The following is a 17816-nucleotide window of genomic DNA, read 5'->3' as shown; positions in this document are numbered from 1 at the left end:
TACTACAGTGGCGACGAGGTAAACTACGAATTTTGCGGAGACCAGCTAACCCACTCGGAGGGTAAGCCTTGCCATTTTAAAAATGCCGTTTTTTGGGAGGTTAGAGGCATTCGACCCGGCTATTGAGGACTGGTCCCAGTATGTGGAGAGAATGTGTTACTTCTTCCGGGCAAATGATATACTGATGGACGAAAAGAGACGGCTTATCCTGCTGTCGGCGTGCGGACCCTCCGCTTTCGCCATTATACGTAGTCTGACTTATCCCGGTGCGCTGGATACGAAAACTTTCCAAGAAGTAACGGAATTGGTGAAAGAGCACTACGACCCAAAAACCATCCCTCATTTTGCGTAGGTACAGATTCTACACAGCGAAGCGGGAAGACAGGGAGTCAGTCACGAATTTCTTGACCCGCCTGAGAAGGCTGGCGGAAAAATGTGAGTTCGGCCCGACGCTAAATGAAATGCTTCGGGACCGGTTAGTGTGTGGTATAAACGACCTCACAATACAGAAACGCCTGTTGGCGGAAACAGAGCTAGACTGCAGGCAGGCGTTACAGCTCGCACTGTCCTTAGAAAAGGCAGCAAGTGGGGCGCAGGAACTACAGGGCACGCCAATGGAGGTAGATACCTGTGAGAGGGACTACCACAACGGGTCCTGCTACCAGATAGCCGCTCTCAGGAAAAACCTGAGGAATAGAGGGAAAAAGGAAAACCCCAGAACTGCCCCCAAGTATGCCGGGACTAACTGGAGACAGAGGGAAGTACCGGCTGAGGCTCCCCCAAGAGAGAAAGACCGTTTCTGGCACTAGACCGAGTGGGGTAACAACGACAGAAACCCTAGAAGGAGGTGGCAAAAGAGGAATAGCAGGTGGGGACGCAGGGAAGTACACAACCTAGACGCCCCATCCTCCTCCGAAGGGGAACAATTATGTAATATTACAACGAAGAAAGCAGAACCCATTAGGATTACCCCACGGGTGAACGGGCGGCCGACAGTAATGGAAATAGACACGGGTGCGGCCGTATCAGTAATGGGAGTGGAAGCATTTAGAAAAATCAAAGATGGACTCCAGCCACTAACCCTAACAAAAACATCGACGAAACTTAAAACCTACACGGGGGATCCCCTGGAAGTTCAAGGCACGACTCATGTACCCGGGGAATATGAGAAACAATTGCTCAGATTACCGTTGACGATAGTAGAGGGCTCCGGACCGAGCTTAATTGGACGGAACTGGCTGAAAGACCTAAAATTAGATTGGATGAAAATTTACCAGAGTGGAAGCGGGCAGTTGAGTGGAGTACTCCAAAAATACCCGGAGGTCTTCCAGGAAGGTTTGGGGGAAATCATAGGCGCCAAAGCAACTTTGCACGTGGACCCAGAAGCCCTTCCGAAATTTTGTAAGGCCAGGCCGGTACCGTTTGCATTAAGGAAGAAAGTAGATGATGAAATAGAAAGGTTACGGCGCGACGGCATTATCAGGCCAGTACAATTTTCGGAATGGGCAGCGCCGGTGGTACCAATTTTGAAGCCAGACGGCTCGATACGTCTCTGTGGAGATTTCAAACAGACAGTAAACAAATACGCACTGCTGGACAAATACCCAATCCCGAAAATAGACGACCTATATGCCAAATTGGCAGGTGGGCTTTTGTTCACGAAACTAGACATGAGCCACGCCTACCTGCAGTTAAAACTGGACAAGGGCTCCCAGAAGTTCGCTACGATCAACACCCTGAAGGGCCTTTTTCGTTATACTAGGCTACCTTTTGGAGTGTCATCAGCCTGCGCTATATTCCAGCGTACGATGGAAAATATTCTGCAGGGACTACCGCAGGTGGCGATTTATTTGGACGATGTCTTAATCACGGGCAGGACAAACAGGGAACACTTACGGAACCTGGAGGAAGTGCTCAGGCGTTTCGCAAAGGCAGGCGTATGGCTAAAAAGGGAAAAATTTGTTTTCTGGTCCCACAAGTGACGTACCTGGGATACAAAGTAGACGAGTCAGGCTTACATCCATTAGAAGACCGAGTAAGGGCAATAAAAGAAGCCCCAGCTCCCACCACGGTCCAGGAGTTCCGATCATTTCTAGGGTTGGTAACCTATTATGGAAAATTTATAGAAAATAGGGCGTCCATCCTCGAACCCCTCCACCAGCTACTAAAAAAGGGGCAAGAATGGAAATGGTCCACCCGCCAAATCCGAGCATTTAGGGACATTAAGGAACAGCTGTCATCCGAAAATGTCCTAGAGCATTATGACCCAAGGAAGGAGTTGGTGGTCACTTGTGATGCATCCCCCTACGGGGTAGGAGCCGTCTTAACCCATAGAGGAAGGAATGGGGAAGAACGGCCAATAGCCTATGCTTCGAGGACCTTGGCAATGGCTGAGAGGAAGTACGCCCAAATCGAGAAGGAAGGACTGGCGGTGATATTCGCAGTAAAAAAATTTCACCAGTATCTGTACAGGCGTAAATTCACCATAGTGACAGACCATATTAGGGTTATTGAAAGAAGACAAGTCAATACCCCCGATTGCATCAGCTAGAATCCAACGCTGGGTGTTGCTACTGGCGGCATATAGATACGTTCTGGAGCACAGACCGGGAACGTGAGTAGCACATGCAGATGCTTTGAGCAGACTTCCCCTCCCGGACACTCCGCCGCAAATACCAAAAGTAGGGGAGACAGTAATGACTCTAAATTTTTTGGACACCCTACCAGTAGACGCACAACATATTCGGTTGTGGACGCAAAAAGACCCGGTTTTAGCCAAGACGAAGCATTTATTGCTAACAGGGGAACTGGAAAGAGCAGTGGAGCCCCAGATGCACCCATACTGGAGCAGAAGGGACCAAATAACCGTAGAAGACCTACTATGGGGCGCCCGGGTAATCGTCCCAGCTCAGGGCCGTCAGGCAATCTTAACTGAGTTACATCACGGACACCCAGGGGTGTCTAAAATGAAGATGCTAGCTCGAAGCTACGTTTGGTGGCCAGGTTTGGACACAGACATAACAGCCTTGGTACGTCGGTGCCAGGAGTGACAACAGGAGCAAAGAGTGCCACCAGCGGCGCCATTGCACCTGTGGGAATGGCCAGGGCAGACCGTGGACCCGCCTGCATATTGCCCACGCCGGCCTTTTCATGGGCTCAATGTTTTTGGTAATAGTGGACGCCCACCGGGTAAGCACGGCAAGCACAGCATCGACAATTGAAAAACTCAGGGCCTCGTTTGTAACACATGGACTGCCGGAGGTATTGGTGTCGGACAACGGAACGGCATTCACAAGTGGGGAATTTGGAAAATTCCTGAAGGAAAACGGAGTCCGTCACATCAAAACGGCCCCTTACCATCCAGCGACCAACGGCCTGGCAGAGAGAGCGGTCCAGACACTTAAAGCGGGACTCAAGAAGCAGCCGGCAGCGTCAATAGACACAAAGCTCTCCCGCTGGCTGTTTGATTACAGGACCATACCGCATTCCACAACGGGCATACCGCCAGCTGAACTCTTAATGGGAAGGCGGCTGCGAACGAGGCTGAGTCTCCTTTTCCCACATTTAACGGGGAAAGTGGAGAAACAACAGGAGGCCCAACGCAGGGGGCATGATAATAGTCGGCAGCAGAGACATTTCCAGGTGGGGGCACCGATTTGGGTCAAGAATTATGGGAATGGACCAACGTGGGTCAAAGGCACGGTAGAGTCCCAAACAGGGCCCATATCCTATGAGGTTTCAATAGGAGGTAAGGTGCTGAAGAAAAACCTAGACCAAATAAGGGCAGCGGAACCACACCTGGAGGCAGGCGAAGCAGGACCGCCTCAAGCTGGGATAGCCCAGATGGAAAGTATACCCACACCCCAGCCCCGAGCAATTTCTCCAGACCCCGTCATCCAGTCATCAGAGTCGGAGATGGACACACTCGACGAGGCCGCCGCGACACCTCTCCCCAAGGAGGAGGAAGAACAACTTCCAAGGAGGTCGTCAAGGAAAAGACGGGCACCTATAAGGTACACCCCGCCCACTTCGGAAAACGACCCGGCGGACGACACAGAGGTGACAGACCCAGACATGAGGAGCACGAAGAAGCTCAGAGGAATGTTTGCTGGCAGGAATTCCTCGGACCTTGGGGGGGGAGGGGTGTAATGAACTCCAATTGGCTTTATTGGTTGGCTAATTGGAGTATGAGCTCCCTCAATGATAGCTCATTGAGGGGGCCCATATAATCACCTGTGTGGGCTTTGTGAGCGGTCTTAAGTTGACTGGACTGCTAGCAGCACTGTTTTGTAGCTGCTCCTGTAATATCGTTATTGTAAATAAATATTGGTGTGGTGACGGAACTCCTGCGTCCCGTGGATTACTAGAGCGGTTTAGAATTGGACCCAGATTTGTGGACTGGGTAAAGCCATTATATCAGGAGCCGAGGGCCAGTGGCTGCACCAATAACAACAGCTCAGAATACTTTCCTCTCCACCGTGGGACTAGGCAGGGATGTCCTATGTCCCCCCTGCTGTTCGCACTTGCGATTAAGCCATTGGCCATCGCATTAAGACGTCTGGGGGTATGGAAAGGGATAGTGTGGTGGTGGTGGTGGGTGGGGGGGGGGGGGGGGGGGTTGCGGAATAGAGCATAGGGTGTCCTTTATGTAGATGACTTGTTATTATACATGTCAGAACTGAGTGGGTCAATGGGGGCAATATTGGAGCTGCTTCGAGTGTTTGTGTCTTTCTCAGGATACAAATTAAATCTTGACAAGCGTGAATATTTTGTGGTGTCTCGGCCAGGGGTGGGGGCAGGGATGGGGGGGGCCTCCATTCCGTAAAGCAGGGACTCACTTTAGATACCTGGGGGTGCAGGTTGCTCGAGATTGTGGGTGGGGGGGTTCCGTATATACAACATTTCTAGTTTGGTGCGGAGGGTGTAAGCTGATCTGGCAAGTTGGGATGGTCTCCCTCTGTCACTGGCAGGTTGGGTACAGACGGTTAAAATGAATGTCCTGCCACGATTCCTGTTTATTTTTCAATGCCTGCAGATTTTCCTACCAAAGGCATTTTTAGAGAGATTGAAGGGATGATTACCTCGTTCATATGGGGAGGGAAGGTGGCCAGAATTAAAAAGATGCCACTGCAGAGAGTAAGGAAAGCAGGGGGTTTGGGTCTTCCGAACCTGATGTATTATTACTGGACGGCGAATGTGGAGAAGGTACGGAGCTGGGTCAGAGGGGTTGACTCCCAATGGGACACAATGGAGGAGAGTTTGGGTAGGGGGTCTGGATTGAAGGTGCTGGCGACAGCGCCGCTCCTGACTGCCCCGGGGAGATACTCAGGGAGTCCGGTAGTGAGTTTTGTTGAGAACTTGGAGGCAGTTTCAACAGCACTTCGGGTTGGGGGCAGGGTCAAGGGAAATGCCAATTCGGGTGAACCATAGATTTGAGCCAGGGAAGTGGGATGGAAATTTTCAGAGATGGGAGGAGAAAGGAATTAGGACACTAAAATATTTGTTTCTTGGGGGTCGTTTTGCGGGATTGAAGGAGCTGGGAGCGAAGTATGGGCTGGACCAGGGGGTAATATTTAGATACATACAGGTTCGAGACTTTGCCAGAAAGGAGATACAGAACTTCCCAGTAGAGTTGGTTTCACATTGCCGGAGGAGGTGCTGAAGACAGGGGGACTGGAGAAGGGGGTAGTATCGGCGGTTTACGGGACTATTTTGGAGGAGGAGAAGGCGCAGCTAGAAGGGATCAAGACAAAGTGGGAGGAAGAGTTGGGAGAGGGTATGCGGGGGGGGGGGGGGGGGGGGGGGGTTCTGGTGTGAGGTGCTCTGGAGGGTGAACGCCTCCACCTCGTGTGCGAGGTTGGGGCTGATACAGCTGAAGGTGGTGTATAGAACACACCTGACAAGGGCGAGGAGGAGCTGGCTCTTTTAGGGGGTAGAAGATGTAAGTGAACATTGTGGGGGGGGGTGGGTCCCGCAAACCACGTTCATATGTTTTGGTCCTGTCCCAAGCTGGAGGATTACTGGAAGGAGGTGTTTCGGGTAATCTCTAAAGTGGTGCACGTGAAACTAGACCTGGCCCTTGGGAGAACATATTCAGGGAGTCGGACCAGCAGGGGTTGGAAATGGACGCAGAGGCAGATGTTGTAGCCTTCGCCTCGTTGATCGCCCGAAGGCGGATCCTGTTAGGGTGGAGATCAACATCTCCACCATGTGCCCTGGCGTGGCGGGGTGACCTGCTGGAATTCTTGACGCTAGAAAAGGTTAAATTTGAACTGAGGGGAAGGATGGAGGGGTTCTACAATTTATGGGCGTTACTTATTGTGCACTTTTGAGAATTGGATCACATCGAACATTAAGGGCAGGTGGGTGGCTGGAAGGGTTGCGGGTAGAAGGACTGTATGCGTTAATGGTGACTTCAGGTGATTCCTGATTCCTTTTTGTCATTTGTTTCTATTATCATGCGGGCTAATGTCTGGGGGTTTGCTGGGACGATGGAATCTTTGTTACTGAAAAGGGGATTGACATTACATTAGTTACTGATTATTGTTTATAATTAGATGTAAATTTGGGAGAAAATATGAAAAAGGAGAATTAAAAAATTTTGAAAAAAAAATGTTAAAGGTCACTATAAAGCAGTTGGGCAGAGACAAGGGACGGGATTGTCCCCTACTCGGCGGGGCGGGGGGGTCCCGGCGTAATGGAGTGCCGTGAACCACTCCAGTGTCGGGCTGCCCCAAGGGTGCGGAGACGACCGCACCTTTAAGAGCCAAGCCCTAACATTGAGGGGCTAGGCCCGCGCCAGAATGGTTGGCGCTCCACCGGCTGGCGCGAAAGGCCTTTGGCGCCATGCCAGCCGAAGCCGAAGGGACTTCGCCGGCCGGCGGAAGTCCGCGCATGCGCCAGAGCATCAGTAGCTGCTGACGTCATCCCCGTGCATGCGCAGGGGAGGGGCTCTCTTCCGCCTCCGCCATGGTGACGACTATGGCGAAGGCGGAAGGAAAAGGGTGCCCCCACAGCACAGGCCCGCCCGCCGATCGGTTGGCCCCGATCGCGGGCCAGGCCACCGTGGGGGCACCCCCCGGGGCCAGATCGCCCCGCACGCCCCCCCAGGACCCCGGAGCCCGCCCGCACCGCCTGCGCTGCCGGTAAGGTAGGTGGTTTGATCCACGCCGGCGGGAGAAGCATGACAACGGCGGAACTTCGGCCCATTGTGGGCCGGAGAATCACCGGGGGGGGGGGGGGGGCACAGCGACTGGCACGGAGCGATTCCCATCCCCGCCGAATCTCCAGTGCCGGAGAATTCGGGACACGGCGGGGGCGGGATTGACGCCGGACCCCGGCGATTCTCCGACCTGGCGGGGGGGTCGGAGAATCCCGCCCAAGGTCTGGGATTCTTCATTGCGAGTCCACCCCGCTTTCGCTGCTTGCAAGGACAGGGAATTTGGTGCTCAGCCAAATCTCCCATTCACTGCAGTGGGACCGGAAAATCGTGCTGCTGTGAATGGATGGAGAATCCCGCCCAAGAAATAGAATAAGCAGGACTCACTTGTGGGAATAGTTTACAGGTCCCCAAACAGTAACTGCACTGTAGGACTGAGTATACCAAAATAAAGAATGGAGGCTTGTAAGATACTGCAAGAATCATTGGTGATTCCGGCCAACCATTCCGGCCTCAAAGTTAGGGCTTGGCTCTTAAAGGTGCGGAGACTTCCGCACCTTTGGGGCGCTCCGACACCGGAGTGGTTCACGCCACTCCGTCCCTCCGGGACCCCCCCGTCCTATCGGGTACGGGAGAATCCCGCCCCAGGTTATTTTAAATCTGATAGTGTGCATTGAGACAGGATTAATTAACAATGTCATAGTGAAGGAGCCAACAGACAGTGATAATGACATGATAGAATTTCAGATTAAATTTGAGGGTGAGAAGAGTGGGTTTAAGACTAGTTTCTTAACTTTTAATAATGACAATTACAAGGTTGTGAGACCAGAATTGAAAAATTATGTTGACAGGAAGGCAGCAGAGAAACAGTGGCAGACATTCAAGGAGATATTCCATAACATAGAACATAGAACAGTACAGCACAGAACAGGCCCTTCGGCCCTCGATGTCGTGCCGAGCAATGATCACCCTACTCAAACCCACGTATCAACCCTATACCCGTAACCCAACAACCCCCCCCTTAACCTTACTTTTTAGGACACTACGGGCAATTTAGCATGGCCAATCCACCTAACCCGCACACCTTTGGACTGTGGGAGGAAACCGGAGCACCCGGAGGAAACCCACGCGCACACGGGGAGGACGTGCAGACTCCGCACAGACAGTGACCCAGCCGGGAATCGAACCTGGGACCCGGGAGCTGTGAAGCATTTATGCTAACCACCATGCTACCGTGCTGCTAACCCGATGCTAACCCTCAGTAAAGATACATATCATTGACAAAAAAAGACTTTGAGTGGGATTCTCCGGCCTCCCATCCACATGTTTCCTGGTGGTGGAAGGTGGCATGCTGCTTGTTGGCAGTGGGATTCCCTGCTCCCGGCACTGTCAATGGGATTTCCCACTGAAGTCACCCCATGCTGCCAGGAAATCCGCAGGCTGGTGTGCGCTGTCAGTGGAACAAGAGAATCGCGCCGCCAGTAGATGCAGCATCTGTGGTTGACTCAGGGAGTTAATAATAATATTACATTGAAATAAAAAGCATGTAAAACTGTGAAGATTAGTGGCAGGTCAGAAGGTTGGACAGAATTTAGAACCAGCAAACTGATTTTTTTCAAAACAAAATGATAAATTAAAGTAAGAGAGAGAGCTAGCTAAAGTATGGAAACAAATGGTGACAGTTTCTCCAAGCATTTAAAAAAGGAAACAAGTAAGTAAAACAAGCACTGGCTCCTGAATGGGTGTGACTGAGAAATTAATAATAGGAAACAAGGAAATTATGGAAGTGTTGAACTGGTATTTTGCATCTAATTTAATTGTAGAATACACAAATAATATACGAAGAGAATTTTATAATCAAGACATAAAAAGGAGGGGGGATCTTCAAACAATCACAATCATTGGGAAAAATATACTGGAAAAACAATTAGAACTAAATGCTGACAAGTTCCCTAGACTTGATGCTCTGCACCTTATGGTCTTAAAAGAAGTGGCTGCAGGGATAGTAGGTTGCATTCTTGCAAAATTCCCAGATTCTATAAAGGAAGAAGGGAGAGAGAAAGCAGGAAACTATAGACAATTTAGATCAATGCCTGCCATAGAGACCATATGGTCTGAGTGCCGCATCTGCTCTTACTAGGAAGGTCGTCAGCACAAAGAAACAACCTCGTTAAAAAAAACTACAATTAGGAAGAACACCTGCTCAAAAAAGGATGCACTGCAGAGTTAATGGACTCCTGCACAGCTATAAAAACAAACAACAGTAATCCCTCATTTCAAATAACCTGGATCTGTCAATCAAGAATCTTGTAACAGGTAATGGACTGTGATATTGAATGTAAACAATACAGTTCAAAGCTTTTGGTCTTCATGTCAAAAGATTTGAAAAAGTTAAAGGGGAATGAAATTACCTGTGAAAAAGTACTTCAAAGGGTTTCAACATATTAAAGGGAAGATTTTTACCTTCATCAGACAGTTCATTGATATTGACATGCTGGTAGAAGGGTTGATGGTTTTCGGGCTATAGAGAAAAAACTTTCACATTCTTTTTACAGGTCTTTGAACTTGACATGCTGGGAAAGACATCAATAATTTCCAACACATCAGAGGGAAGATTTTTAACTACAACTTGACAAGCTGAAAGACAGCTTAATGGTTTTCAAAGTAAGAGAGAGAAGTCCTTCCACATGACCCCATCCAGGTAAAGATCCTGACTTGAGCCTATCCAGTCCAACCCAAGCCCCCCCAAACCTCACCCTCCCTTGAAGGATCCTCCTCAGAACACTGGAAGCACGTATAGACCCCTTTCTTCCACTCGGAGTGCAAAGCACCAGGCTGGCACAGCCAAGGGAAGGGGCCTGAAGCAGGGGGGAAGTGGGGGGCTTGAAAGAGGGGGGCATTTGGTGAGCCCATGATAGCATGTTGCTCACTTGAGTGGGGGGGGGGGGGCACCTTGCCAGTGATAGGTGGGGGGTTTGCCTTGTCAGTGACTGGGGGTGCTGCAAGATTATTCTGACATCGGAGCACCCTGTAAAAACAGCTGCAAACTTAAGAGTGAATTCGGGACAATTGTATCCTTTATCTTATTTGTTCAATCTTAGTTTCTCACCAATATCTATCGCTATTTTATGCTCTCGGTTTTGGTTATAACCGGACATGTATTACGTGTGCTGGCGTGATGCCAAGTATGTTGGCCTTACATCCCATTGACTGGTGGATCGTAATGACCAGCACAATTATTTGGCTGTTCACAGCAGACAAATTACTGACTGTACTGAACCAGTTCATGTTTGAAAAATTGAGAAAATATTAGATGTTAGTCTGCAACCAGACAACACTTACTAAACACTCACGATTGTGCTAAGAATTACATTGCAAACCAATTTATGCAGTGTGGCTCATCTACACATGCTAGAAGCTCCATATATTCACGCACAGGTCCGTTGCCAACATAAATTTGTCCACACATTGCAGCTTACTGAAATTAACAAAAGCTTGGGGGCAAGCCATTCCCTGGTTCATTCCTCATGGCAATGCTTTGACCAGAGTCAACTTCCGTGGTTTGATTTTAAACTGAAGTTTGGCAGTCAACTGCTTCCGGATATATTCTGCATGGCAACGTCTCTACAAATTAGAGTCCATTTGCCAACCAATCAGCATTCTCCTCTCACTCAGGATAAATTGTTGTTCCCTTTGCGATTTAGTATTCTTCCTTCTGTCCAGATGACTGCAAGGCTAAAAGCTTTGACATGATGTATTTTTTCAGCAATATTTAACAATATCAATCAGTGTTGCATCCCCAGCTTCCATATGCTCTATGTTACAGTTACTTTAACTGAGTTGCCCATTTGTGAGCTGAGTAAACTGTCCTAAATTGCCATGGCTGGTGTAACAAAGTATTTGACTAACAAAAGTTGTTCAATGTAAATCGGTGATCATTTTTCTACTTTGCTGTCTTATACTTCCATTTGGAATTTTGTAAGTCACCCTCCAGCCAATCCTTCCTTTGATCTCTACCTCCAAGATTTAAGTGTGCCTGATCTGAATTGACAAATGTTAAGTGGTTCTTTTTAAATTCTATACCAGACTTACGTACATTATCACCTTCAGAGGTCAAATCATAATGGTGACGTGATCTATTTCTCATGTCAGCAGCGAATTTATAAAATTCTGGCTTTGCTGACCTCAGTAGAGTCACGGTTTGAAGTGACTGGTATGCTTCTTTGGCTTCAAGATCAAATTTATCTCCTTGCTTCCATGAGCCATTTCCTGCGAATAAAATAGAAGACTTTACGTTGGCTAACAGTTTACAAAAATGCAATCATGTTTCATCAAGTTCAGATATGATTAGCTGTTATTTTTTCTTTCTTACTTGCACACAATTGCTTCAAGAGGTACTCATAAGGGAATGTTGTTACTGCTCCTTAAAAGCAGTTAAGGAAAGGGTACATAAAAATGCCAATCAGCTAGACCTGTCAGAAGCAAGTGCAGTTAATTATACTCCAAAAGACCACCCACTCTCTCCCCCCTGGCTCCCTCCCCCAAAGTATATTTTTAAACATTCAGACTCTTCTGACTTAAAACTCCTCACTTCCATCATGGTCATGTGATCCTGACAGTTGCTATGCCTCTCAGTCTAATTTCCCCATAGTGCATTAGCAGCGCAGGTCCAGGAAACTCACATACAATGCCACTAGCCCTCCGACATTTGCAAATATGATCAATAGGATTCAGAGGGCATGTCATAGGCATGTTTTTAGAGGAATCCTACTCCTCCTAGCTCCACAGAATGATTTTATTTTGTAAAATTAATGTAACCAGTCACCTGGTGCTGGCTGCCACAGAGGCTGTTAAAGAATCCTGAACCAGGCTGGCCTCAACAACTCCCCCCAAATCACGAATTAATTTCTCAAAGGCTTCCTTCAATGAGTGCCTTATTATCTTGTTTACGAGGCCGAACAACTCTTTTAGTCATCGCTTCTCGCCCTTTTGGCTAAGGTGAGCATGAAGTTGGGTGTAATGCCTGGATCTGGTATGTCTCTCCTGTGGGAACCATGAATTGGATTCAATTTGAATTGGTTTTTGGAGCAGGCAAGGAGCTGGATTAGAGGTTTGCCGCTGTCCACACTGAGCTCTGGCTTTGTAACTCTGATAAAGTAATTTTTAAAAAATCTGCCTGGAATACCTATAATAAGGGCCCTGTGGTTGAGTAACGTGACGATTACATGAGCAAATTCGGAATGGACTGTCCCAAAGTTAAATTTAGGCCCAAGATTTGGGAGCAATGCATACGAATATCTACTCTGATAATAATAATCTTTACTAGTGTCACAAGTACGCTTACATTAACACTGCAATGAAGTTACTGTGAAAATCCCCTAGTCACCACATTCCAGCAAAAGAACCATGAATAATAAAGGTTATTATTACGACAGTTTATTGGGTATCCAGCAACACCACTGCAGGATGAGATGATCAATACCACACACCATCTGAATATTCAGATAGAGAAGTCATATTAAGCTCTGAGTAACTCCTGAATTTCATTAATTGCTTCTAGCACTGGTATGAATGCTGCTAGTCTGTGCAACTGGATGGTTCTCGCTTATTTTCAATAGGAAGAATAGAAAATGCATAGACCGGAATTTTCCAGTCTCGTTCCCGTCGGCCGGGTTTGGAGGTGAGAGCAAAAAATATCGCGAGAAGGCCAAAGTCGCATTTCATGTCAATGTAAAAGCAGGAAGTGACCATTTCCATTCCCCATCAGTGGCAAGAGAGGCCTCATTGGAATGCATTAGCATATTATTACCAGTGGTCAGCCACCCAGCAATACCACCATCCCGGAAGCAAAGTCGGCACAGACACTGAACGGCACCCTAAAGCAAAGTCAGTAGGGGCGCTGAACACCACCCCGCCCCGCAGCCAAATGCACTGCTGTTGGGCTGAAGGGCAGTCAATTGGTTTTCCACCCCTTACTGGGGAGGGGGTCAAGCCCTCAGGAGGTGCCAACATATTGGAATGGTCAGCAGCTCCAGCACATTAGTGGATGATGCCGGGGCTGCAGGCAGGCCAAAGAAGAATGCCCATGGATTTAGGAGTCTTGGGGTGGGCTGGTGTGTTTTATAGAAGGTTGGTCGGAAGAAAGATTGGTTACACCTTAGGGGTGGGAAGGAGGAGTTGCCCCTGAAGCGCAAAGGACACCTCCAGAAGACATTACCCCATTTTAAAAACCTTTTTAAATAGACAGTCTGCCCACTCCTGCCTGACTGCACACTCTAAACATATTGCGGCATGGGCAGCGTATGATCAGGGCTTGTTAACAAGCTCAATTGACCCATGATCATTTATTTAAACATGACTGGCAGACTGCTGATTTAGACACCTACCCATCCCTCCTATTACAGGGATGATCTTGGGATTGCCACTTGCCCTATTTTACCCACTCCATGTTATATCCAGCCCCAGTCTCTGTAAGGCCCTGTACTGCTCCAGGAAAACGTCTCTACATCTATGTTCCATCCCCATGCAATACACACAAATATTCCATTTGCCTTCCTAATACTTACTGTACCTGCATCCTGACTTTTTTTGTGGTTCATTTACCCCCCCCCCCCCCACCCCTCATGCGGATCCCTCTGTGCTACCAAGGGCTGCAGTCCTGTTCAACTTAAATAATATGCTGCTTTTTATCTACTGTTCCTGGCAAAGTGGACAGGTTCACATTTTCCCATATTCTATCTGCTACATTTTTTGCCAACTCACTTAACCCATCTATATACCTTTGCAGACTCTTTGCCTCCTTTTGACAATTCACTTTCCTACATATCTTTGAGCTTTGACAAAGGGTCATCTGGACTCGAAACGTTAGCTCTTTTCTCTCCCTACAGATGCTGCCAGACCTGCTGAGATTTTCCAGCCTTTTCTCTTTGGTTTCAGATTCCAGCATCTGCAGTAATTTGCTTTTATTCCTACATATCTTGCTGTCATCAGCAAATTTAGCTGATATAGATTGTAAATATCCATGTCCCCAATTCGGATCAGGTCTGTCAGCAGAGATGTAAAGAAAAAGCAATAAAATTCCTCTCTGAATCTCCAAATTACTAAATAAATTGAAATGCAGCCAAAGTAGCACCAGCCATTAGCAGCAGCAGCACACAAAATAAGCTCCTCAACGTGATACGTGCCTTAGCCACCACTTACTGTAACTTCTACTGCCACTTAATATGTGTTAGTAATTATCTGGTAAGCCTGGTTCTAATGTTAATGGAAATACATTGGAGGCTTTAGTCAGATCCTCTTGACCTCATTTACATGAGATGGATAGGGTTCCAGTGGACATGAAATGACATTAGTGCTTTCTTTCGCATAATTAAGGTGCAGATTGTTTGGAGTGGGTTTGTGACAGTGGTCTCAAAGAAGCAATTCTACTCCATTTATCACCACAAAATGGGTGATTGTTCAAGGGAAAATATGGATGAAATTCAGACCCGTGCATATATTTTCAGAAGTTTAGATAGAAAGTTACACTGGAAATAAAATAAAATGTGCATTGTAATTTTTTAACATGCTGCTTACCACTGTGAACTCAGTGTTATAGCACAATAACAAGAATAATCAGAGTTGAAATACTAATGGAAATAAGGAATACTGTATTAAGCATTGGAATTCTAGGAGAAAAAGATATAAATACCATAAAGGCTGCTGTTGAAGAGTTCTACATTGAAGAATACATAGTCTCCGCTGGTCATTCCCTGTCGGTGTGCTGCAAGCATGATTTTCCGTATGGTATGACTACTTGCACACATAATCACAACTGAAGATAAAAAGCAAAGCAGCTCTTTAGACAAGGAAAAGCATAAAATTAACACTGACACATTTTTCGAACAAGCATCTGATGAGTTAACATCTTTCCCATTTTCTTCTGAGGATACTGACTCATATTGTGGTGCAGTTACACAGGTGCTCTACCAAGTAATCTTTCTTCAAATGAGAGTTTTGACAGGGATATTGGCAATGTATTCAACCAAGGTAAGCATCACAACCAAGCTTGATTTTGTTCTCCTCTAATGTCTCTGCATACACACTTTTCAGCAATGGTCACTGAATAACTAGAATAACTAATAACAAGTAACTTTCTTTTATTCCTTAACTTAAAATACCCAGTGTGAAATTTAATGTCATCCTACTGTGAGCTAGGAGATGGGTGGGGGAGCATTTAATTGGGCAAGAGGGTGCAGGATGGGGATCTTGTCAACCTCCTGCCTCAACCCGCTGATGTCCGGGGTGGGAAGGCCGGTGGATGTCCTTCCTGCCCAGACGTTGCCTGCCCTTCAACCAGCAGTGGGCAGAGAAGTCGCTATTTGGAGATCTCAGAAAGCAAACCAAAAAGTACTGTGTCTGATTGAAGAACCCAGCATCAGAAAGGGTGGGGGGGGGGGGGGGGGGGGGGGGGGGACCTTCAAGCCTCCCCCTCTCCAACTCCAGCAACCCCCATTGCCATGACCCCCATTCTACCTCACTCACCTATGGTCTGAATCTTTGATCCTGGGACTCTGTTGGGTGCATTGCCGGTAGCTGAGACTACTTCAGCAGTGGCAGTGATGGCATTGGAGAAAGACTGACATGTGTTTGGATGGAAGTTCTCGAGTATCAGTGGGGAGGCGGGTCAAGTTGGAGGCTCTTGATAGCTGTCCCTGAGTCCTTACTCCAGGGAGAAGGCCAGGTGCTGACCAGCTTTTTAAAATAATTTTAAAGTACCCAATTTATTTTTTCCAATTAAGGGGCAATTTAACGTGGCCAATCCACCTACCCTGCAAATCTTTGGAGGCCAAACCCACGCAAGCATGGGAGAATGTACAAACTCCACACGAACCGTGACCCAGGGCCGGGATCGAACCTGGAACCTTGGCGCCATGAGGCAGCAGTGCTAACCACTGTGCTACCCCTCGGTGTTGACCAGTTAAGAGTCTGATGGGCACTCAATTCTGATGGGCTGCTCCCAACAGAGGTGATATGAGGCTTCCACCAGTTCTCCAAAGGGAGTGCCAAACGCCTGTCACAAAAAGAAATTCCACGGACCCACTGTGTAAAATAGTACCCCAGTTAAAATAAACATATCAGAGATCGGAAATTGAACCATAAATGCCTGTTCCATATGCCTCAGAATCATTGAAACTTCAGTACAAAAGAGGATGTTCAGCCCATTGTCCACATTCAAGTTTTACTTTGGAACTACGACCTCTCATCCCATTTTTTTTATTGTACATTGTAATGATTTATTTCTCGAATGTTTTCCAGTAAAACAAGTTGTTAAATAGCTAAACATCCCAAGGGACATCACAGATGAATTATAACACAAAATTTGACACTGAACCACGTGAGGAGATATTAGCGCAGACGGCTAATATCTTGGCCAAAGAAATAGGCCTAAAAGGAGTGCCTTAAAGTAGGAAAGAGTGGTAGAGAAGAAAGGTTCAGGGAGCGAATGCTGGAGCTGAGATCCTTGGCAGCTGAAGGTCCAACCACCAATAATGCAGTGGTTAAAATCAGGTGCACACAGGAGACCAGAGTTGGAGGTCAGTGATCTCAGAAGGTTGTCGACTGGAAGAGATTAATAGAGACAGGGTGAGATAAGGCCTGAGTGGAATTTGAACACAAGGATGAGACTATTTTTTTAAACGAGGTATTGCTTAATCAAGAACCAACGTGGGTAAGTGAACATGGTGTTGGGTGAAAGGCGTGTGATGTGAGTTAGGACACAGGATCATGTTTTACATGATCTCAAGTTTACAGATGGGGGCCAGCCATTAAAATGTTTTAATTGACATGCTTCCATATCAATTGCCATGCAGTAAAGTATTCCATATTCTCTTAACGCAGTATGATTAGGAATTCTTACAACACCTTCAGCAATATTACTGGCAACAAATCAAACATTATGTATTATATTGCGTACTGCATTTATCAGATCCGGAGAAGATACTGAAATATCCATACTCAGGCTCCACCTTTTTCCTGATTTCTCATGCGCACTCAATTTTAAATAAAGTAAGTTGCATAACAGAATAACCAAATGCTAAGTGTTAACTACAATCTGTGTATGTCTTGTGAATAATTTAGCAATTTTGGTATGTGAAATCAAAAACAATCTTTTGACGAATGCCAACATCTCAATGAAAGAACTCTTGATGGAAAGACTATTCACCATTGTTTTGTTTCTGATAAATAGGAGCATATGAAACCAAGAAACAAGGACAGGTATTTTAACTCATCATGCCTGATCCTTCCATAGACTAGTGGTGCAATCCAACGGCCACACTGCGTCGGAAACGCAGCTCGCCGCAGCATGGCCAATGAAAGCCGAAGACCTCACTCCCAGGATCTACCTGGCTTGCCACGCCTTGTGAGATACTACGCAATCTCACGAGACAATATGATGTAAGTCCTGCCCATTGAGGGCGAGATTACTTTTTGGGAAAGGGCTGAGGACTCACCCATAGTGCATTCGGGCTAGGGGATAGTTGGGGATTGTTTCAGGGGCCTCGGGGGCCATTTACAAATGGCGACCTGATCTCTCGCTACACTGGGGTGTTCCAGCGAGCGGAGCTCCCCACTGTACAAATCGGAGCTACGTGCGGCCTTGGCCATTCCCCATTCA

The 17816-nt window shown here is 47.2% G+C and overlaps 1 protein-coding gene across 4 annotated transcripts in view; it reads right to left on the bottom strand.

The window, feature by feature from the left end:
- The window catches only part of npr3 (natriuretic peptide receptor 3), a 106903-nt gene that overhangs the window by 72426 nt on the left and 16661 nt on the right, over nucleotides 1-17816 (bottom strand). For all 4 annotated transcript variants that reach the window (XM_038790771.1, XM_038790769.1, XM_038790772.1 and 1 more), the window contains exons 2-3: nucleotides 14850-14972; nucleotides 11256-11428 (exon numbers count right to left, since the gene is read on the bottom strand). In XM_038790771.1, coding sequence (XP_038646699.1) covers nucleotides 11256-11428; nucleotides 14850-14972 — 296 coding nt within the window. The remainder of the gene's footprint in view (nucleotides 1-11255; nucleotides 11429-14849; nucleotides 14973-17816) is intronic.

Source organism: Scyliorhinus canicula, chromosome 3, assembly GCF_902713615.1.
Source record: "Scyliorhinus canicula chromosome 3, sScyCan1.1, whole genome shotgun sequence".
Lineage (NCBI taxonomy): Eukaryota > Metazoa > Chordata > Chondrichthyes > Carcharhiniformes > Scyliorhinidae > Scyliorhinus > Scyliorhinus canicula.
Note: the sequence above shows the minus strand (reverse complement) of the source record. Positions and strands in the feature narration are given on the sequence as shown.